The 21,963-nt window shown below is 51.4% G+C and overlaps 2 protein-coding genes across 10 annotated transcripts in view; one reads left to right on the forward strand and one right to left on the reverse strand.

The window, feature by feature from the left end:
- The window catches only part of TGFB3 (transforming growth factor beta 3), a 28,367-nt gene extending 8,935 nt beyond the window's left edge, over positions 1-19,432 (reverse strand). Inside the window, exons 1-4 of one of the 3 annotated variants that reach the window (XM_005666355.3) lie at positions 18,986-19,432; positions 10,686-11,901; positions 2,777-2,940; positions 2,360-2,489 (exon numbers count right to left, since the gene is read on the reverse strand). In XM_005666355.3, coding sequence (XP_005666412.1) covers positions 2,360-2,489; positions 2,777-2,940; positions 10,686-11,172 — 781 coding nt within the window. In that variant the 5' untranslated portion in view covers positions 11,173-11,901; positions 18,986-19,432. 3 annotated transcript variants of the gene reach the window in all.
- Positions 13,082-21,963, forward strand: part of IFT43 (intraflagellar transport 43) — a 98,548-nt gene continuing 89,666 nt past the window's right edge. The window contains exons 1-3 of one of the 7 annotated variants that reach the window (XM_005666356.2): positions 16,092-16,163; positions 16,887-16,993; positions 19,059-19,151. In XM_005666356.2, coding sequence (XP_005666413.1) covers positions 19,068-19,151 — 84 coding nt within the window. In that variant the 5' untranslated portion in view covers positions 16,092-16,163; positions 16,887-16,993; positions 19,059-19,067. Of the gene's footprint in view, positions 13,442-16,034; positions 16,243-16,886; positions 16,994-19,058; positions 19,152-21,963 lie in introns of those variants that run through there. The other 6 variants (XM_003128672.4, XM_005666357.3, XM_013978326.2 and 3 more) reach the window with 6 other exon arrangements.

Below are 21,963 nucleotides of genomic sequence, written 5' to 3' on the forward strand. Positions count from 1 at the left end.
AGGAGGCCTGGCCCTGCACAGAGAGAAGCCACAGACCCTGTGGGCACCTGAGCCCCCAACCCTGGAGAGGATTCCGGGGGGCTCTGGACCCAGAAGGCAGCCTGGGAACGGTGCACAGTAGGTTCTTGGATGTTTGTTGAACTAATACAAGACCACAGGTGTGAGTCAGTGTCCTCACATTTGGAGCCCACTTGCTGCCCTGTCTGCGGGGGCAGGAGCCCTCAAGAGGGTCAGGAAGTCAAGTCTGTGTGCGAGGGGTGGGCAGCATCTGCCCGAGTGGGAGCTGAAGGCTCCAGTGAAGAACTAACCTCAGAATTGGCAGCAGTGGGAATGGTGGGTGGGGAACCCATAGGTTTTATTACGAAATTATCTTTTTGATGTCTCAAGGAGGATGGAAATCATTCTCGATGCAAACTTCTCATTGAGTTCTGCAGCTGTGAAAATAAGAACTCCTTCAAGTGCCCAGGGCTTCAAAGAAATCCAGGTGGAGCTGATCAAAATCAGACAGGGAAGCTAAGAGAGTAATTTCCCCAGCCTCTCCTTTCTGCAGCCACGTTGGGCTCTAGGCAGAGTGCCGTCTGAGTCAGAATTCCCATCGCGCCGCCGTCAGCTGATGCGCGTGGGCTCTCTGAGGTTTCTGCCTTCGTGCTTAGTAGGGAGATAGGCTGGAATTCCCAGTACCCTTGGGGCTGAGGCAGGACTTCCAGCCCCCTACCTGCCAGCTTGGCTACCAACTTAACGCCCCTCACAGTGGGGCTTGCAGCCTCGGACGCCTACAGAGCCTAGCAGGTTATGTAAGGGAGCAAAGTGGGCCAGTGTATCATGCTGGATTCAGGCTGCCGGCCTCTCTCGGGGACCACTGGGGAGTGGCGGGGCCTGTGGTGACTTGAAGAGCGCATGTGCCACCTCACACAGCGAAGGCCCTGCTCATCGCTGATGGCTGGTTACCAGATCCGATGATTTTTTTTTTTTTTTTTTCAAGAAAAGCCAGAAGTCCAGGTTTTATGAGAAATCTGGCCTTAAAACAAAAACAAAACCTGTTGACCACCAAATTTGAAACAATGTGGAGACCACTAATCTGTGATCTCTGCCTTAGAGCTTTAACCTCTAATTGCCTAAAACACTGAGGACGAGGAAGGGCCTGCCTGCCTGCCCGGGACTGTGGATGTCAGTTCGCGCGCAGATGGACTGTGCATCTACAGCAGCTCATGAGAGTAGGAAATTCCTCACAAGAGGGATGCAAGGAACAGAAAGGACCACGTAGGTATTCTCGCTGCACCAAGCATCGGGCAGGCTGGGAAGGAACCTTATTTTTCAAGTGAGGAAGCAGAGCGAGTACGTAAGATATCTGTTAAGTCTGATAGGCCTATTGGGCAGCTCTGCTTGGATAACTCCCAGACCTTTCAAACTTCACCGGCTGAAATAGAAGCTGTCTGCAAACCTGCTCTTCTCCCAGGCCTTGCAAGTACAGCGGGTGTCACCAGCTCGGTGTTCAGACCAAAATCTTCAGAGTCACTTAGACTCTTCTTGTGACCTCTCACCCCACACCTAATCAGTCAGCCAGTGCCTCCAAAATGCAGAACAAATCCAGACCCTCTCCATACCCACGGCTACTCCCCTGGCGGAAGCCCATGTTGCTCTCATCCAAGCTGCGTCAATGGCCCCTAACTGCTTCCCTTGACCTTATGCCAACCGAATCACCACACCCCACATCCCCAGCCCCTCTTATAACCCTCCCAGGATGTCTCATTCCCCCGGAAGAGGTCCTAACCCCTGACTGTGGCCTTACAGGTCCTACATCATTTGGCTCCAGCTACCTCTCTGACCCCCCAGCTCCCTGTGCTCCAGCCACACCCATCGGCCTGCAGCCGCTCGAACAAATTAAGCTAGGATTTTTATTGCTTGCTGCATCTTTTGTCCTGACCTTCACAGACTGGCTCCTTCTCCTCACTCAGATCTCAGCGCACAAATTTCGTCTTCATAGAGACTCTCCCTGAGCATCTGTGTTGGACTCCAGCTAGTCATTGTCACTTCACCCTCTTCTGTTTATCACCATCAGAAAGTCCTATTCATCTGTACAGTCACTTGTTTACTGTGTGTCTCTCCCCCAGACCAAAAGCCCCATGCAGTCTGGGACCTCACTTGTCTGGTCCACTGTTGAGTCCCCAGGACCTGGCTCAGAGCAAGCATTTAGTCAATATCAGCTGAGTGAACAAAGGACACACAGCCGGTCAATGGCGAAGCTAAGTTTTGAACCCAGATCTCTGTCTCCCCTAGTTCTGGCCTCTTCCTTCTGTGTCATGAAGGACCCAGGTACCTGAGGTTGCTTCCAAAATACTCAGCCTAAGAGTCAACCTACCTCTTCTCAAGAGCCATTCACGCACAGTGTCTGTGACGTCGAAGGACAGCCACTCGGCGGCACCCCGCGTGGGCAGGTTCTTGCCGTCGATGTAGCGCTGCTTGGCTATGTGCTCATCGGGCTGGAGGATCTACAGGGCAGAGGAAGGAGTAAGTCTGGAGGCAGGGACAGGGTCCCACCCACCATGTGTCTTGGGGCAGGACGGCGAGGTCAGCAGGAGCAAATGAGGACTTGCTAAATGCTCCTTCGAGCTCCTCAGTTAAGTCTAATCCTCTTGATGACGAAGACAGATACAGAAACGAAGACTCAGAGGAGGCAGGATTCACACCCAGGTCTGCTGAACTCTGAGCAGAGCCCAGTCTGGCAAAGGAAGCAGCTTTCCCACCCAAGTGGGGTCTGTCCTGGGAGGGGGCTCACCTGGAAGAGCTCAATCCTCTGCTCGCTGCGCTTGGAGCTGGGGTTGGGCATCCGCAAGACCCGGAATTCTGCCCGGAACAGGTTGGTTTCGTTTTTCTCCACTGACGACACGTTGAAGCGGAAAATCTTGGAGGTGATTCCTTTGGGGCAAACGGCCAGATCATCTAGGGGACACAGCAGCAGGGAGAGGCATGGCATGAGCGAGACCCATGGGGACAGCATGCTGCCAGCGGACACTCACCAAGGGGCTAGGGTCCCACCTGTGACCTCACTAGAGTCTTGACGCTCAAGAGTAAAGGTGTAAATGGGAGGAAGATCCTGGGTGGCCCTGGAATCACACACAGGTCTGACCCAGAACCAGAGGGACCCTGGAGCCCACGGACTTGGTGCTAACAACTGGCCCCTCCTCCCCGGCCACTCCATCTGCGTTCTAGCGGGCTCTCCAACCTGCTTTCCTACTCTTTTGGAAAATACAGATTCTCCAAAGATATCAGCAATTCCTCCCTAGTAGTTTAATCATGGCATCGCCAGCGGATTCATTCACATGTTTGTTCCTTCAGGCATTCTTTCATTTATGGGATGTGCATTGAGCCAAAACCATGTGTCAAGTGTAGGCTAACACTGGGAAGCAAAAATGGACAGACAGGGCCCCTGCCTTCAAGGAGACTAATATCCAAGGGAGGCTGTTCGTACATGGACCAAACAACAGGACCAGAGGGAAAGTGTTCAAGGCCTTTAGAGAAACCCAGGCATTGCTGCAAAGAGGCCAGAGGAGGGAGACAGCCGAGAGCACCTCATGGAAGTGGTGCCTATTTGCTGTGGGTCTGTAGAAGGAAAGGCTCTAAGGATGCAGTCTTACATGGAAAGACTGCTGGAAGCAAAGGCAGGAAGGGTAGGGAATGCAAGCGAGTAAGAGGGGAGGGACCCAAAACAACCAGCCTGGAGCCCAGGAGACAAGGTCAAGACAGATCGGGCCCACTGCGAGAGGCAGAGACACAGACTGAGGGGTTAGATTTTATCTCCTTAACAGTAGGCAGCCATGGAAAGTGACACAGTGCTTTAGATCTCATGAGACGGCATCGATGTGACAAAGAGCCCACATCTGGAACCCAGCAGACCCCCAGATGTTTCTTTAAACCCAGCAGGGCCCTTACCCTTGGCTCCTCTTTCCTTGACAGCACATGCTATGCCCGCCTCTGTCACCCCAATGGCCTCTTCACCTCCATCCACGAGACAGAAGGTAGCACGTGCTCTTCCCCCACCTGCTCAGAGCCAGATAAAGGAGAAAGATCCTGTCTTTTCTTCGCAACCTCAAGGTCTGGGCAGCATTAACACCCAGAGAAAAACTTTCTACAGAAATGGTAACAATAGCCAGAACTTGAAATTCAAGCTCAGAGACCCAGATTCCACGCATAATGAACATGGCTGGAACAAGCCCATAATCACCACAGGGAGGGTGAGGAAGTCATGGACAAGGCGGGAGGATCAGAGGCCTGGACCCAAGCAAATGCACTACTGATCTTTAGGAAAGGATGAGCCAGTGTTTCTGGAAATTGCCATCTGGTGGGTCTGCCACTGGTTCTTAGAAAAGTCATGGAACAGATGTTGGGAAAACAAATGTGTGAATGCCAGTTAATGAAACCCTGATTAATAACTGGCTTTGAAAGAACGAATACCGCCAACTATTTCCTAAACCATTTCAGATAGAATCAGAAGGAGGACTCGTGATGGCAGTTTCATTTTTGAGTTTGCACGTTTTGTAACCCTCTGGACGTGGGGAGGCTCCGGGACGGGAAACATTCTCCAGTACTGATAGACTCTGTTCTCGGAGGAGCTGTCACCCATATGGCTTCAGTGAGGACAGCACCTCCAGAAACTGTTGAAAGAGGGATTAAAAGATACGTCGGCGTAGCATGGGTCTTGCTTGCTATGCAAAGGCAAAAGGAAACAGAAGATGGCCTGCGTCCACGTGGAGAGCCTGCGGGTGGGGGAAACTAGCCTGGAGGCTCTTCAGGACACCCTTGTCCCCACCCCCCTTTGTTTCTTCCAGCCCATCAATCAGACAGCGCCTCCCCAAGATAGACTCCTCTTGGTGGGAATTTCAAGGAGATTTCGAGGAGGTGGGAAGGGTCATGTTTTACCCCTGGGACCTAAGACTTCCAGAAGACTCAGAAGGGAAGTTAGGGGGCCTCTAGTGCAACCCGCTTCAGAGGAAGAAATTCATGCCCAGAGGGGTCTTGGCCAAGAATTCACACATGGATCAGCTGACACAAGCAAACTGACACTAGCAAGCAAAGCTCAGACACAATCCTTAGTGATTTTAAAAGAACTGCACAGAAGAGAAAACAAAATGTAAATATAATCTTGACAATTAAATCCACTGAACACGAGCAATGCTTTAAATAATCTATGGAATGAGGAGTTCCCGTCATGGTGCAGCAGAAACAAATCCGACTAGGAACCATGAGGTTTCGGGTTCGATCCCTGGCCTCGCTCAGTGGGTTAAGGATCCCGTGTTGCTGTGAGCTGTGGTGTAGGTCGCAGACACGGCTCAGATCTGGCGCTGCCGTAGCTGTAGCATAGGCCGGCAGCGGTATCTCTGATTAGACCCTTAGCCTACGACCCTCCATATGCTGTGGGTGCGGCCCTAAAAAAGCAAAATCATCATCATCATCACCACATGTGGCCCGTGCCAGAGTGTAACCCAACAAAAGGTAATAACACTAGTTTACATTTCATAGAGCTTCTATTAACCCATCTGACCCTCTAACGACCCTTGAGGAGAATGAGGAGAAGTAAAATTTACTGCTTTACAGATGAGAATAAGGAGCATCAGAAAAGTTAAATCCCATCTCTGAGATCACTCAGCTAGTAGGTGGCAGAGACGGGATTTGAGCCCAGGTCTCCTGACCTCATTTACTGAAGCAGAGACTGGAAGTTGGAGTGGACCTCAGAGATCAGCTAGGAGAGGGATGGTTTCGCCAACAAAATGCAGCAGGATTGCATGAAATGGGCCCAGGGTACCACCTTACGCCACAGACAAAAGCCCCTGCCCAGTCAGTTGCGTGCAAGGTTAAGCCCTGCTTCTACAGAACACTAGTATGATTGAGAGCTGGCCTGGGGGGGTCCACTTTTACAAATTAAATTATGACCAACTTTTTCCATTGCACACAAAGGATATACACTTTCTCATTTTTGCTATAGGGAGAGAAAAATAAGCAAAGAGTATTCCTGCAGAGTATTCATGGAAAAACCTAGAAACAGCGGACCATGTTTAGACTGTGCTTTTTTTTAATGCTTTCAGTCACCTGAGCTCCTTGATGTACCTTTGCTTATGTACCATTATTTCTGCTGGTAAAAATGACTGCTGGTTCCAAGGATGGGACAAGCTATAACAGTGCAGTAGTGATCCCCCCCTTTATCATAGCTCCTCCTTAGAGTCACCTGGCGAGCTTAAAAACAGATGATGCCTGGACCTGCTCCCCAGAAATTCCCACTACATCACTGGAGTATGGGCGGGTCCAGGGCCTTTTTTTTTTTTTTTTTTTTTTTTAAGCTCTCCAGATGATTCTAATATGGAGCCAGCCTTGAGAACCACAGTTTACAGTGCTCTGCAAAGGGTACCATGGCGTCCAGATGTTGTGGAAGTTTGATAAACCACAGGTTTAAGGATTTACTCTTTAAATGGGTTAACCTTTAAATGTTAGCCCACTAAAATACTGTTTGGCCAATGCATCGTTTTGTAAAATTTTGAATCAGAAGCCCACATTTTGAGCCTAGGTTAAAAGTTGGAAGTTTTCACAGAAAGATTCAGATTTTCTGCCCTTCTGGGAAGCAGTTGAAATCTAGTCAAGCTGAACCCACATTCCCAAACACAAAAATTGGCAGGAGCTGAGCAATGGATGGCCTCTTCTAATGGGACCTGCCTGGTTCCAGTTCCCCCACCCCCCACTCCCCACCCCACCCTTGCCGACTCCCCTACACACCTTATTCCCTCCAGGACCCCAAGGCCAAGTGTCCTATGCAGTTTGTCACAGTCCCTGTGTTGCAGGTTTCTCTCTAGATCATTTGCTTCAGCCACCTGGCCTTTGTGAGCACTTGTGTTGTGAGCCCTCTAAGTTCAAGCTTTGCTCTCTTCACTGAGTCTTAAGCATCTTAAGTGAACTTAAAAATCAATAGGGAGCTTGTTAAAAATTCAGATTTCCCAAGACAACACCTCCCAGAGATTCTGATTTTGTAAGGGTGGGCTGGGGCCTGGGAATCCACATTTTTCACATATCCTTAGCCCTGGCCTAGTTCGCAGAGGGCGTTAGCACTTAGAACAGGTGAGTTCTTTCAATATGAAACCTCTTTTAATTTTCAGAATGAACAAGAGGTAAAGGTAGCATCCAGCAAAGAATGCTAAAATATCAAGTTTTCTCTTTGCTCATGAACTCTGGTTTTGCTCATTATCTCAGCACCAAACCTTGGATGAAAACAAGAGTCTGCCACCAGACATGGATAATTACAAGCCACAAGTTAAAACAACACCTACACTAGTGATATGGTAATAACAAGGATGACAAAAGAACTGAAATAGCTGTGTCCTGCCCCACCACGTGGGTCGGAGAAAGCCTCTACCAACTTCCCAGAGCAAAATCCTGGAGACTTACACGGGAGAGTAAGGTAAATATGAGGCTTGCCTTCACTCCCCAGCAGAGACCTGTTGAATCGCCCCAGAGATATACATAGAATTGTTTAGGCTGAAAACGAGTTTAGAGATTATCTCTAACTTTACAGATAAGGAAACTGAGGGACAGAGAGAGGACTTGCTCAATTCCACATGGTGTAGTTGCTTAACCTGCTTGAAATTCTTCAGCAGATGAAGAAAACCCAGAAAACCCTTCTGTCGAATTTAGGAGAACATTTTTGTGGCATAAAATGCCACAATCTCCCGGCTACATAAAAATAGAAAGAGCAAAGAAAGAACACCCCCAGGGATCCCTATGCAATCTGCCACCAGGTTACCAACGTAGCAGCTCCTAGGCCCACCTGCTTGGCCCAACCTGTGGAGTCATTCCCATTGTAAACCAAAGTGCTCTTGGAGCCTAAAGATTAAAGGTGGGATTTAAAATGTGTGTTTCATACATCTGCATCTTTTTTAAAAAAACATGTGGCTGCATGGCGGCATACAGATGTTCCTGGGCCAGGGATCGAAGCAGGGCGGTTGCAAAGACAATGCTGAGTAGTTAGGCCGTGAGCCACAGGAGAAGTCCCACATCTCACCTTAACAGCATGCATGCTGTAGACAGAATGTCTAGGTTACAGTCCCGGTTCTTTGGGGCAAATTATTTAACTGATGCACGCTGCAGGCTCCTCATCTGTAAAATGGGGAGATGAGGTTACCTGTCTGGACAGGACAGAGCCAGAGAATGGGTCTCGTCCTCTTTGCTCTCACCTGGGTGCTCTTTCTCCTGTGCCACCAGAAGTTATTCCTTCTAGCACTGGGCTGTCCAGGAACCCCGTCTCCTTGCCCTGGCCCTTGCTGTCACTTCCTTGTGAGAGCCTGTCTACTTGGCACCAGAGGGGGCTGGGAATGATGAGATGAAGAAGAGAATGTGACCTCATCACCTGGGCGGCAGCGGCAGCTCTGGCACTCAGACCCTGCCCGTGCCCCACCACAGACCCCAGCCCGCCCTCGTGTGTTCCAGACAGGCCCCCGCGCCCAGGCCTTGGATGATGGCTGTCTGCTCCCGCTCAGCATCTGTGGGACGTTTGCACCAGGCCTTCTTTATAATTACTGCGCCTTGTGCGTCCGCCTCTCTGGGGCTGGCTCAGCACCTGGCCAGCTGCAGGGCGGGCCCGGCCTGCGTCTGCTCAGACTCTGTGTCACCTCCAGCAGCTGCAGCGTCTGGGCCTGCTTCCTGTTTGCACCTGCAAGCCTCACTGGCACCCCCCGTGGTCCGTGGGGCCTTGGACCCGCCATGACATCCCAGTAGCATCCTGCCCACTGTGCCAAGTTTCCTTCTGGCCCGATGGCGGCTCTGGGCTGCCCCCACCTACTACAGTTTCAAGGAAGGTCCTGGTGCTGCAGCCATGGTGCTGCCCAGCATCGGTGCAGCCCTTCCCTGGTTTCCACAAGGCTGTCCTCTAACTGTACTCTGAGTCTTTATACAAACGTCCACTGGCACCTGTGTGCCCTTGCATCTGTCTCAGCTTGAGATGCCAGGCTGTATGGGCCCTGGTGACTCAGAACCCCTCCTCCCCAGGACTCCGCCTCCTGACCCGGATCATTAAGGTCCTTCCCTCTGGCCCTGGACCCTCCTCATACCTCTCCCGAAGGCGTCAGCTTTCAACCCTCCTCCAACCTTAGGCCACTATCTCCCGCTTTTGTGTTCCCAAGGGTTTGCGGGTTCAGCTCTTCAATTGCTAACCATAAGCCACCCCCACCCCCACCCCCGTCAGACCCCCAGCCAGCCCCGCCTAGAGGACCCGGGAAGGGAGCACACGAGCTGTGCCTCATTCTCCGGCCTCCACCCCACACAGGAGCTACATCGAAGGCAGCCATAGGAAATCGGATCAGGAGCCCCTCGCCGGTAACTACACGCTCCTGGGCCCGGCGCTCCCAGTGAGGCCTCTGGCACCTTCTGCCAGGGCTGGTCCACCCCCCGGCTGCCCACTCCTCCTCCTCTCCAGGCAGGTTCCTTTTGACCCTGCACTTCCCCTGCCGACCACACGCACCTTGCCTGCTCCGTCCAACTCTCCCACCCCTATTCCAGGCACTGCCCACCTCCCAGGTGAGCCAAGGCTGAGGTAGCCTGGGCATCAAGGACACCTGCTGGTAGGAAAAGCAAACAGAGCTGTTCCCAGAGTCCCTGGCCCGTGAGTGGCTCACATTCCTCCTTCCTGGGCTGTCAGTTTCTCAGCATCTGCCAAATCTCTCTTTCTTGTATTGAGGTTTTTTAAATCCCCGTTCAGTAAACACACATGACTTCCACACGTGTACAAACACACACAGACGTCTCACCCAGAAGCCGCCCAGCTTCGCAGCACAGACGGGAGCCTCCTGGGAAGACACACTCCCAGACACACGTCCCCTCTGCACCCACAGCCACACTTCCCACCCACTCTTCCCTGACACGCAGACACAAAAGGGCTGCCAGCGTCGTCTACACATCCAGAGCCACATCCCTGCTTTCTCCATGTCCACAGGCCTGGAAGACGCCCATACTGCACACATGAATCAGTCTTCTGTGCAAAGCCAGAGCTCCACATCGCTTGAAAGCACATGTACACGTGAACAGAGGTGCATCCCCTTCCCCCACACAGCTCACGTGGGTCACATGTGTCGCGTGGACTGAAAGGCCTAGACAGCTAGAAGCTGTCTCTTGCCTGGGCTTCAAAAAACTGGACAGGCATTAATTTGGGGCAAGTATACTCTTTGTCCCCAGCTGTGGACAAACCGAGCGTGAGACGTGTCACAATGAGGTGTGAAAAGCAGGGGGCAGACCGAGGTCCCCAGCCTCATAGAACTGCAAGGGCTCTCTTAGGAGAGAGCAGCCCGGTCCCTCTGCGGCATCCACAGGCTCACAGATACCTATCTGACCCATATGCCACAGCGCATGTGTTAACGCGACAGCACCACATCCCTCCGAATTAAAATCGGTCAATGATGGGATGGGAGTTTAGCAGGCCGCTCAACTGCAGGGCTCCCGGCCTCCCAGCAGCACCCAGCTCTTACCAGGAAGGTCCCTCTGCCTCTTCCCACCCACCTCCCCAGCCCTCTGGCTGCGCATCATACCTCCGGAGCCCTGGGGCCTCGAACCCTGGGCACCCCGCTGTGTGGCCACCGCCAGGCCCCCCTCTGTGGAGCGCCCTACTCCCGGTCAGACCCTCCAGAGCAGACACCCCAGCGGGAATTTGGACTCACTGTGCTCCTCCAGCCCCTGGATCATGTCGAATTTATAGATTTCCTTGGCATAGTACTCCGACTCGGTGTTTTCCTGAGTGCAGTCGTCTCCCCTCTCCCCGTGCACCTCCTCCAGCAGCTCCCGGGTGCTGTTGTAAAGGTCCAGGACCTGGGTGGGGATGTTGGCCAACATCGATGGATCGGGGGGACTGGTGAGCCTGAGTTTGCTCAAGATCTGTCCCCTAATGGCTTCCACCCTCTTCCTCTTGATGTGGTCGAAGTCCAAGGTGGTGCAAGTGGACATGGAGAGGCTGACCGTGGCAAAGTTCAGCAGGGCCAGGACCACCAGAGCCCTTTGCAAGTGCATCTTCATGCGTGAGCCGGGGAGAGAGGCCCGGGGGCTGCGAGGCCTGGTGAGGAGGAGACCCCAGCCGACGTGCAGAAGGAGGGAGGAAAACCAGGCGGCCTCCCTAGATCCCGAAGACTGAGGCTTGGCAAGAAGGTGCATGAACTCACTGCACTGCGAGAGCTTCAGGACTTCCAGGAAGCGCTGGCAACCCTGAGCACGAAGAAGCCGACTGTGTGCCTTGAAGCTCTGGGTTTCTTCTCCATGTGTCTAAACAGGTTCTGCTGGGCTCTGACTCCCAGCAGGCCAGGTGGAGGGCAAGCAGAGGGCTGGGAGGGGTGGCAAGGCAGCTGGGAGTGGGAAGGGAGCTGGAGTTTTTCCTTAGGTAAAAATAAATAGAGCGGATATCTGATATTGCCAAACGCCGCTTGGCGATGGGGAGAAAGTGGGTATTTTAAAGAGGGAGCAGAAGGACCATGGCTGGGTCCCAAAAATCAAAATCTTTGCGTTGCCCTGAAGGAGAATAAGAAAAGAGGATGGAAAAGCAAAGAAAAAAAATTTTTTTTTTAAAAAGTCGGATCCCAGTGAGTAGGTGGGGAGAGGCAGGGCTAGGCTGCTGCTGGCCCAGCTAAAGGTGGGGGCAGCGCAGGACACACTTGTCTCTCGGGCACACCATTCATGCTTTCTCTTTTGTTTACACTTCCTCGGGGGCTTTCTAAATGACTTTGTTCATGCTGCCTCTCATCTTCATTGGCTGGGATGCGGGCTTATGTGCAATTGGAATGCAAGGGGACAGCCCCTGGAGAGTAGCCCCAATAATCCACTTGGACGCCCAGGTCACCAGCACCTCGGCTTGTCTTCTCCCTCGGCCATTGCTTCTGGTCCCTGCTTCTTAAAAAATAAAAATAAAAAGGAAAAGAAGAATAAAACAGAAGCCGGTTGGTTCACTGCATGCCTCCTCCGGAAAGCTGTTACTCCTTCTTTCTCATGCTTCTTCCCCTATCTCTCGCCTCCTCTCTTGCTCATTCCCTTGGACTTGGCTTTCTGGTTCCCTCCCTTTCTCTCCCTCTAGCTTCCCTCTCCCTCTCCCTCTCTCTCACACACTCACATGCACACACACTGCTTTCTCTATTTCTCTCTGCTGAAATTTTATACCTCCCTCCCATGACGTTTCTGGCCCGGGGGCGGGGGGGGGGGCAAAGGAGGTGGGGGATTGGGGGGGAGGGACCAGTTCACGCAGCCTCTTTTGCTGCACGATTTTAATGTTTTAAACAGGCACAGGAAAAGCCGAGCCCGTTTGAAAAATACTTTGCGAGTCCTCTCGATCGACGTGGTAACTGAACTTTTTTTCCCCTCTTGGAGTCACTCCTGCTACACGTTGACTGTTTTTCTGGAAAGTTACTCCGATGAATCCCCTCCCTCCTTCTCCCCCCCGACTCCTTCGCCCTCTCGCCAGCTGTCAGTCCGTCCCCTCCTCGGCCGGTCTCTCGATCCCTCCCAGGCCCCGCGTCCCCGGCCGCCCCCCGGCCTGGCGGGACGTAGGCAGGGACGGGGCGGGGGGAGAGGGGCGCGGGGCGTGGGAGGGGCGGCCGTGCCCACCCTCGGTGGGGGTGACGCCCGGCCTGGGAGCGGGGTTGGAGTTGGGTTCAGCTCCGCGGCGATGCTGGCCCCGATTCTTCATTGACAAGATTGGAGTCGGGTGGCTCGCGGAAGCTTGGCGACGCTCCAGGGGCATTGAAAAATGGTGGCGTTTTCCGGCAGATCGAGGGTGCCCTCTGGCGAGGCGAGGCCGCCAGTGACGGGGGCTCCCCCGGGGTCGGGAGGGTTTGGGGGTAAGGCTGGGGGCCTGGGGAGATGGGGCCGCGAAGGAGGGTGCAGAAAACAAGATCAGGTGCCCTGGGGAACAGGCTCCCTCCCGGCCCGAGGTGCGTACAAGTGCACCTCTCCCTTCCCGGAGCCCCTTCTGCAGCGGCTCTCGCAGAAATGTCCTCCAGATGTTGCTGGCCTCCCTCCCCGCCGAGGGTTCCGCGGGGAGCTGCGCCAGCGAGCGCAAAGTCAGCAGTTGGCCCGAGCCCATTTCCCAGATGGGTGAGGGGAGGTTTTCTCTCCACTTTCGTTCCTTTTCTCAGCCTAAGCTTCTAGGTCTTTTCCCATCAAAAACGTAGGGAGGGCAAGCCACAACGCCTGCCCCCGCCCCGCCAACTCAGGAATGTCTCTGAATTGATCACTTTCCTGGGAATCAGTGCTGCTGCCCGCCGCCACCCCATCCCGCCTCGCCCCAGCCTTCCTGACCCTTCCTGCGAGGGCCTGTTCTGCTCCTGGTTCCTAGGCCGCTAACTGAAGGGATGCTCTCAGCCTCCCCAGGGCAGTGGCTGATCAATTTAAGCTGAGGAAACGGAGGCACGGACCGATTTTCGAGCGTACACCGCTGGTGAGTGGTGGTGGTAATATTTAACAAGGGCTTTCAGGTTTGGGAAATATTCCTAGATGCAGAAAGCTTAAAGTAACTTGCTTTTTACAGCAGAAATGATCGCATTGTAAATCAACTGTACTTCAATAAAACTTTAAAAAATTAAAACAACTTTTTTTTCTAGAGTAAATTATTTTGAATGACTTTAGGTCATATAGTTAGTGAGCGTCAACACTGAGATGTGGACCCAGGAAATCTGTGGCCAGTTAATCTATGCACTTAACTACTCTATGCTATACTGCCTCTGGAATTCAGCTCTCATTTGAGAAATATTTTGATATCTACTATATGCCAGGCCCTGTTCCTGGCTCGGTGGATGCAGCAGTGAATGAAACAAAGCCATTCCCTTATGGACTTTATATTCTCGAGGTGGAGGTGGGGCAATGGGAAGGCAATAAATGAAATAAATGTGTAAGCAGTGTAATAATGGTAAAAGGTCCATGCCATGGTGGAGAATAAAGCAGGGAAGGAGGAGAGGAAGTGCCTAGGTTGGGGAAATGTTGCAGTTTAAAATCTGAGAAGGCCTTGTGGAGGCCTTTAAATAAATACTTGCAAAACAGGAGGGAAAATTGTTGAAGTTATACCCGCCTGGGCTCCACTTCTAGCAAATCAGAGTTCACATCTGTTTTTAGCAAACTTTGCAGGTGAGTCAGTGCAAGGTTTGGAAGACACTACTCCAGGGCCTCTTTCTGCACACAGTGAGCACCTCTTGCTTTCAGGAAGTCAGGGAAGAAGTAGGAGTGAAGGCTTGGAAAGTGGCCCCAAGGTGGTGATGGTGCAGCTGTGGAAGAAGATAGAAATGGAGTCTCAGGCGTTCCCGTTGGGGTGCAGTAAAAATGAATCCAACTAGTATCCATGAGGATGCAGGTTCGATCCTGGCCTGGTTCTGTGGGTCGGGGATCTGGCATTGCCCTGAGCTGTGGTGTAGGTTGCAGATGCAGCCTGGGTCCCGTGTTGCTGTGGCTGTGGTGTAGGCTGGCAGCTACAGCTCAAATTCAACCCCTAGCCTGGGAAATTCCATATGCTTCAGGTGCAGTCCTAAAATGCAAATAAAAAGAAAAAAAAAAAGTAAAGAAAAGAAAGAAAGAAAGAAATAGAGTCGCTCTTGCTAAGAAAGCTCTCTACAATGGAACTAAAAGGTCACTGGGGGAGTGTGAATTATGTAAGTCTCAGCCTGGATAAAATCTGACCTTTTGACCACTTATTGTCCTAATGAAGGCATCCAGAAGATCTGCCAGAAACTCAAGATACTTATCAGACCCCTACCTTACAATAACTCGTGACAGCCTATCTACTTATCAGACCCTTACTCGGAAGTAACTCGTGATTCCTTAAGGACAAACATTTCCTTTCTCGTAGTAGCAGAGAACAGCCTCATGACTTTTGCCTTTTGTAAGCCCCTGACTCTTTCTTTTCCCTGGAACACTCTTGATTTTACCAGAATCTGTCTCCCAACAATTCTTAAGATAGCCCTCCAATAAAGCTCTTTGTTCTTTGCAGCCCTGATACTGATTATTGTTTAATAGAGCTCACAAGAAATGGAAAAATTCAGGAGTTCCCATGGTGGCACAGCAGGTTAAGGATCCATTGCTGTCTCCGCACGGCCCAGGTCACTCCTGAGGCTCGGTTCCATCCCTGGCCGGCATGGTGGGTTAAGGATCCAGCATTGCTGAAGCTGTGGGGTAGGTTGCAAATTTCAGGGCGATAAGCCCATCTGGGGGTCCAAGCTGGGGTTCCCCAATACCAAGGCCTGGTCAGTAATATTGACCTGGGGGTCTTACAGGGTGAGCTAATGAAGGCTCAACTGACTTTTCTCATTAGGCTGGGAGTTTGAGGGCCATCTTCCTCTGCTGGCCTGGGAGAATGGGTGGCACCCAGGAACACGTGCTAGAGGAAAGTTCTTTAGTAAAATCTGGTGGAAGAAAGGCACTTGGCTCTACTGTTTAACACTCAGGTGATTTTCCTCAAGGCGCCGCCCTGCACCTGAATATTTTTACTTGTTGAATAGAGATACTGCCCTTGATCACCTCAAAGGGTGCTGGAGGGATTATTTGTAGTTTTGAAAATTATGAATACTCAGGTATTGGGTGTGTTGGTTCAGCCTCTCTGTAAACTTCAGGCAGAGATTACATATATCGCACTTTTCATTATAAACCATTTATTAGCACCTGACCCTCTGTGTGCCTGTTTTCTCATCTACCCAGTGGAGACAATACACCTTATCTTGCTTCCCACACAAAGGTGTTATGCCCTTCACATGAGTTAGCAACTGTGACGATCCTCTGTACATTGCAAAGAGCTGCACAAATGGAAGGAATTGGGGTAATCTCTACTGCTAGTAGTAGTGCTTGGCCCTTAACTTATGTATTTGGAACAGATGTAGGCAGTTTCTAAGGACTAAAAGTTTTCACTGTACCACAGGAGCACCCTTAGCAGAATTTAAGATCTGGAGATTTCTTCCAGAAGTCAAACAAAAAAGGTTTAGAAAGATTTGGTTTAAACTGGAGGTTAGCATATCCAAGAACAATGCGGCGGGCCCTTTAAGTAGGGGGATGGAAGGGCGGAGCCGTCGTCAGGGACGCGAGTAGGCCGCTGGGTTTCCAGGAAGTGACGCCAAGCGGCCGTGGAGATGGAGGACGTGCTGGACCTTGGCGAGGAGCGGCGTCGCGGCTCGGCCTTCTCCGTGAGGACCGACTCGGGGGCTTGGGGCCAGCAATTGGCGGGTGGGCAGGAATGACCCCGCCGGCCCCGGCTTCCCTGAGGTGCCTCGGCCCAGCCTGTCCCGGGAGGCGGGAGCTGGCGGGCCCTGAGTCTTGCGGCGGTGGGGTGGGTGAGGCCGGGGAGGAGGTGGCCTCCCTCGTCCCGCCCCTGGGGCAGCAGCTCCTCCGCTGCTGGGCTAGGATTTGCTTTCTTTAAAATCTTCAAAAAGTGGAAAACAGATTCCGCCTCTGCCGGCCTCTGGGACCGGTGGGACATTTCCCAGGTTCTCTCCGCTCCCTGGAGGTCCAGACGCCAACTCCCATAGAATGGGGAGATCTGAGGGTGACGGACTGGAGGGGCCCTGGTCAGGGTCGCACTTGCATTCCTCCTCGAGCTTTACCCTTTAGACTTGTCATGCCAGAGGTTTTTGTGAAAACCGTACGATTTTATTCAGGGAAGGAAAGAAGGCAGGTAGACAGAAGGCAGGTAGACAGGGAGGGCCTTTCTTGCCACTAATTCCCTTGGGGCGGTAGGGGGGCATTACCTCAGTTTTTATAGTTAAGGAAATCAAGAAGCAGATTTATAACGTGGGGGAAAGTCTAGGTGCTGGGGGTGGGGGTGGAGCCCAGAGGTCAGAGGGAGTATAAAGCTGTTGCTTGGGTTAAAAGAAGTTAACCTCCTGGAACCTCAATTTCCTTATCTCTAGAATGGAGATGCTGATACCGACTTTAAGGAGTTGCGGGAAAGATGAAATGAGATGTGTGTGGAAAGCATTTAATACAGTGGCTGGCATGTGCTGAGATATTAGAAGAGGTTAGCTGCTATTGATTTACTCAAGGTTATATGTACATAACAGCTATATTCAAGACCCAAGTTCAGTGTGTGTGTATGTGTATGTGTGTTTTAACTCGTCACAGCCCCATCAAGCCTTTTTACCTTTAAAATTATTGAAGATCGCAGTCACTAACAGATTGGCCCACGGGGAGTTCCCGTCGTGGCTCAGTGGTTAATGAATCCGACTAGGAACCATGAAGTTTCGGGTTGGGGATCCGGGGTTGCAGTGGCTCTGGCGTAGGCCGGCAGCTACAGCTCCGATTCGACCCCAAGCCTGGGAACCTCCATATGCCGCGGGAGTGGCCCAAGTAACGGGAAAAAAAAAAAAAAAAAAAAGATTGGCTCACGGGCAGGTCTTTAGTTTTGCTGTGGAGTCTCTATGAGTTCTGAAGGGCCCCATCTGATGTCCTCTAAGTTACTAGAGGAGAGAGATGAGGAACAGGAGCAAATTGCTCTAGGGCGAAGCGGATTGCTTGACTGATCAAGGAGAATATTAGGTCATCAGACCTTTCGGATCCGTGCACTTTTTTAGTACCTGGGGGTTATAAATGTTCTCATTCATTCATTCTTTCAACAGATAGTTATTGAGCCCCATCTGTGTATCCAGCATTGATTGTCTTTAGGTGCTGAAGATACAAGAGTGACAAAACTTAAGTCCCTGCCCTTATGGGGCTCATGTTCCAGTGAGAGGACAGGCAGTAAACAGACTCTACTTTGAAATATATAAAACCAGAGAGTAGTTTTTCTCAGTCATTCCAGTGGATTTATACAGGGTCTTTGGAATTTTTAAAAACCTTAGACTGTGTGACAGTTATTGGAGAAACCATCTATAAACAGCATTGAGAGGCAAGATCCTTGACTTTTTGTTGGAGCACAGTCACTGCATGTTGTATGCCAGGATCACATACCCAATGTTATGGTAAATGGAAAAGGGCAGCCATAGACAACCCCACAGACAAAGTGGGATTGTCTACCTTGGGAAGAAAATGAGCTGCTTATTGTCAGAAAGGCTGTTTCTATCATCCCTGAAACCAAAATGATTACTTAGAATTTGACATGTAAACATTACATAAGGGTGTTTATGCAGCTCTCAATGTATTGGTGCAGTCAGTTCTTAGAACATCTTAAAACTGAAATTCCAGCAGGGTGTAGAGGAAAGAACTCAGGGTTAGAAGGCAGATGATTCTGCTCTTGGATTTATCTGTTACTTAGTTGCTTTCCTGGATCTCAGTTTCCTCATTTGTAAAAGGCCTCAGTCTCAGTCTCTCTTATTGTGAAGTCCAATGAGATCCAAAAGTGCTTACATTAATGCTGTTTTTTTTTTAAAGCAAAAAATGAGAAATATAAACATTTCAACACCCACTAGTCTGCCTCAATACAGTTTTGTGTATACGCTTGGAGGCCTTTGAGACAAAGCCTGCACCCCAGGAGAGCTTTGGGAAACACCTGCAAAGGGTTCATTTCATGACTCAGAATTTGGCATGTTCTGATTTCCAAAGCTGATGTCTCAAAATTCTTGTCAGTACTTTTTCTTTAATGTCTGTAAGTGCAAATCCAATTAGTGCACACGTCAAAGCAACTGCTATCTGTATTTCTCCGGTTTCAGTTCCCAGAGAATTGCTGCCCCCTCCCCAAAGCCTTTTTGATAACAATTTTCATGCCGAGCTGCAGCTTTGAGGGTAAGCCTTCCTCAACTCCCGCATAGGAAGATGGGGGCCTTGACCGTACTCTTCCCGAGCTGTGGCATGAGGTCGGTGCCCCTTCTAGGGGAGTTTCTAGCTGCTTTTCATGGGCAGGAAAGGTCTGTGGCTGTCAACAGAAAACACGGTGGTCCCCCATGGATTTCCTGTTTTACCATCTAGAACGGACCTCGGGTGCTTTGCTGTAAGGATTGGGGCATTTTCTGAGTTTTCAGTCAAGTTGCTCAAATCCCTTCCTCCCCATGTCACCGTGAAGCCCATGCTTGCTTACCTTTGCAGAATTGTCCTCCTCATAGTGGCTCAGAGACATCTGGGTCAGCAGTGCCCCTCATCTCTCCTTACAGGGGCCCAGGATGGGGCGCCGAGCTCAACAGGAGTCCGCTCAAGCCGAGAACCATCTCAGTGGCAAGACGGCCTCTTCCCCTCTGACTGCAGAGGTGAGTGTTAAAAAGCTCTGAAGAAATGCACTCTAATTGTTAGCGGTTACTCAATGAGCAAGGATTTGGTCTCTCATGTGTTTTTTTTTCTCTTTCTTCTCTTTACTGTCAGCCTCCCTCCTGTCTTGATTGGGGAATTCACTTGCCCGGCATTGGGCCTGTTAGCAAGAAACGGAAGAGGAACTTTTTTCTTTTGATGCCAGAGTCGTGGCTGTGTATCGCTTTATAGTCTCAGGGAAGACGTTTTGTACGTTAGCTGAAGCGAGGGACTGGGAAGATTCAAAATCCGGGTTTTTATTCCTGCCAGCCAAATGCCAGGGAGGCATGCCGCTGACGTAAAAGCTGGATTACACAACTGGACGTTTGTGGTGACCCGCGCTTTCTACAGTTTTTAGGCAGGAAGGGGAGCTGCCCTGGCCTTGCTTTCCTGGAAACTTTTCCAAGTGGCCTGGAATCGTGGGAATTTATCCAGCTCCTTTCCAGAGGGTGGGTGATCTGGGTGAGCCGTGCGTTTAATGCCAGGGCACTGTTTTCGGCCGTTGACTCAGAACATCTTCTCACCCTCTGCTGCCCGTTGAAAACACTCTGCCCTTTTCAAGCACTGGCTTCAAGGCGGTCCTCTGTCGGCTCTTCCTGGCTTCTCCAGGCCGACTTCGGGCTCCCCTTGCTCAGTTCCCCAAGTCCCTGTTAGACTAGCTCACATTATGCACTCATTTTATGTGTCTGGCCCACAAAACCGTGAGTTGCTGGCCCACAGGTGACCCAGCTCTTTGGCCCGTGGTAGGTCTATAACAGATGAGGGCATCTGTGCTGGGAGTCCGAATGGGCCAGGCAGGTGTCTCAGCTCAGCGTGCTGGGGACACAGCACAGACACGCTTGACATACATACCAGGTAGGGAGGAAGAGCCTCGGCTCTTGTAGGAAGGACGTTCCCCGCCAGGGCTCTTAAGTGCCTCACGTGCCCATTGCTGTGCTCTTTGATTTTCTCACGTCCTGCGCAGATGCGGGTGCAGAGAACCATCTCTCCTCTCAGATGACAGCCCCGCGACACAGCAAAGCTGGCGGCCGACCCTTGGCCTCCTGTCCTGACACCTGCAGGCAGAGGATGGGCGGCGGAATGGTGGCAGCAGAGGCCACGTGTACCCTCTAAAGGGGCAACCGCTACCTAGCCACCGCCGGCCTGGGGAATTCAGGCCCAGCATCGCCAGCTCTTCTGATTTTCCAAGAGACTCTGGCAGTCTAGAATTTGATGGGAAAGCAACAGATTTTTAGAGGCGAGCGACGGAGTATAAATAGTACATCACCATGTGGGCTAGATTAGGCCCGAGGGTCGTCAGTGTGTGACTTTGACTGCTGCACCCCCATTACAGTGCTTATTACATTGTATTCTAATTGTTCATGTGCCTGGCTCCGTAGAAGATGGGGATTTCTGGAAGGCGGGGGTTGTGTCTCACCTGTATTCCCTCGTTTATGGCAGCGCCTGGCATCGAGCAGGCATGCCCTTGACTCTGCACAGGGTGAGCGGTGAGGTATGTGGTGTGTGATGAGGACTCTTAGAAGCTGAATAAGGGCGTCACAGGTCGGGGTGGCAGATAGTGGCCCTTGGGAGGCACCGTTAAGGGGTTGGTGATAGAGCGTACGGAGATAGTGAAGGAAGACGTACCAGGCCCGACCTTGGATTTCAAGGAACTTGACTTGCAGGGGTGGAGATCTCTAAAGGCAAGTTGGGCCAGCTGGTGATTGGGTTAAGGGAAGCCCGCTCTTGGCCTTTGGCCGCTTCAGACTGTGGGTCTAGGAGGATCCATCCCAACGTCAGGTCATTTATTTATTTATTTAACAAGTGTTTATTCACACTGACTGTGCGCCAGGCACCATTTTAGGGGGTTGGCATATTTCAGTAAACAAGGGACAAATCCCCTCTGGTAATGGAACTTATATTTTCATGGTCAGGGGCAGCCACAAAGGCTACTTACAAGCCTGCTCGGCGGTGAAAGAGGTTCTAGCCACCTCTAGTGGTAACGTGAGTGACCCGAGATGGGCCGGAATGCCCTGCTGGCCTTGAAGCCCTGTGTAGCCTCCAGCCGGGCTGGGGTCGGTAGGCCTGGCTCACCTGCCCATCAGCCCTCCCTTGGTTCCTAGGCGAGAGTCCACTGTGAGCCCCCAACTCCAAAGTCCCAGGCTGTGATGAACCTGTCAGGGTTTCGGCCTTTCTGGAATACCTGCCTGTTTCTGCAGAGGCATTTCCTTTCTCGTCTCTCTTTTTTTTTTTTTTTTTTTTTTTCCTTTTCCTCCCCTCACTCTGGGCCTTAGTGTTTTTCTGGGAGAACAAGATGAAAAATCATTCTGTTCTTCACCCAGCTGGTGCCTCTGACAGCAAAATACCAGTCAGAATTCCAGGATCCCTGCTCTCCCTGAGTTAATTGAAGCTTAAAGCAGTGTGGGCAGCCTCCCCCGGGGCCAGATGCTCACTGCACTGTGTGGGACTTTTTGGCTATTTCTTTCTAAAATTAGATCCCAAGACTTGTGTGTGTGCCCATTTGCATTCCAATTCTGAATGTATTACTTGATAGATTTATTTTTGTCCTCTCACTGACTATATTCGAGGATGAAGCTATTCGTAAAACATCAACATGGTACCTGGTGGCTGTCAGACACACTAGCGTTACTTTCAAGTTATGTAGCAGTTAGTTCAAACTGCGGATTTCACAGCCAGGGGGTGGGGGTGGCAGGTGGGGAGCTCTGTGGAGGAAGCAGAGCAGCGGTCTGCTGGACTAGAGGGAACACAGGCCTGGCCTCAGAAAACCAGGGTTGA

This window comes from Sus scrofa, chromosome 7 (assembly GCF_000003025.6).
Source record: "Sus scrofa isolate TJ Tabasco breed Duroc chromosome 7, Sscrofa11.1, whole genome shotgun sequence".
Taxonomy (NCBI): domain Eukaryota; kingdom Metazoa; phylum Chordata; class Mammalia; order Artiodactyla; family Suidae; genus Sus; species Sus scrofa.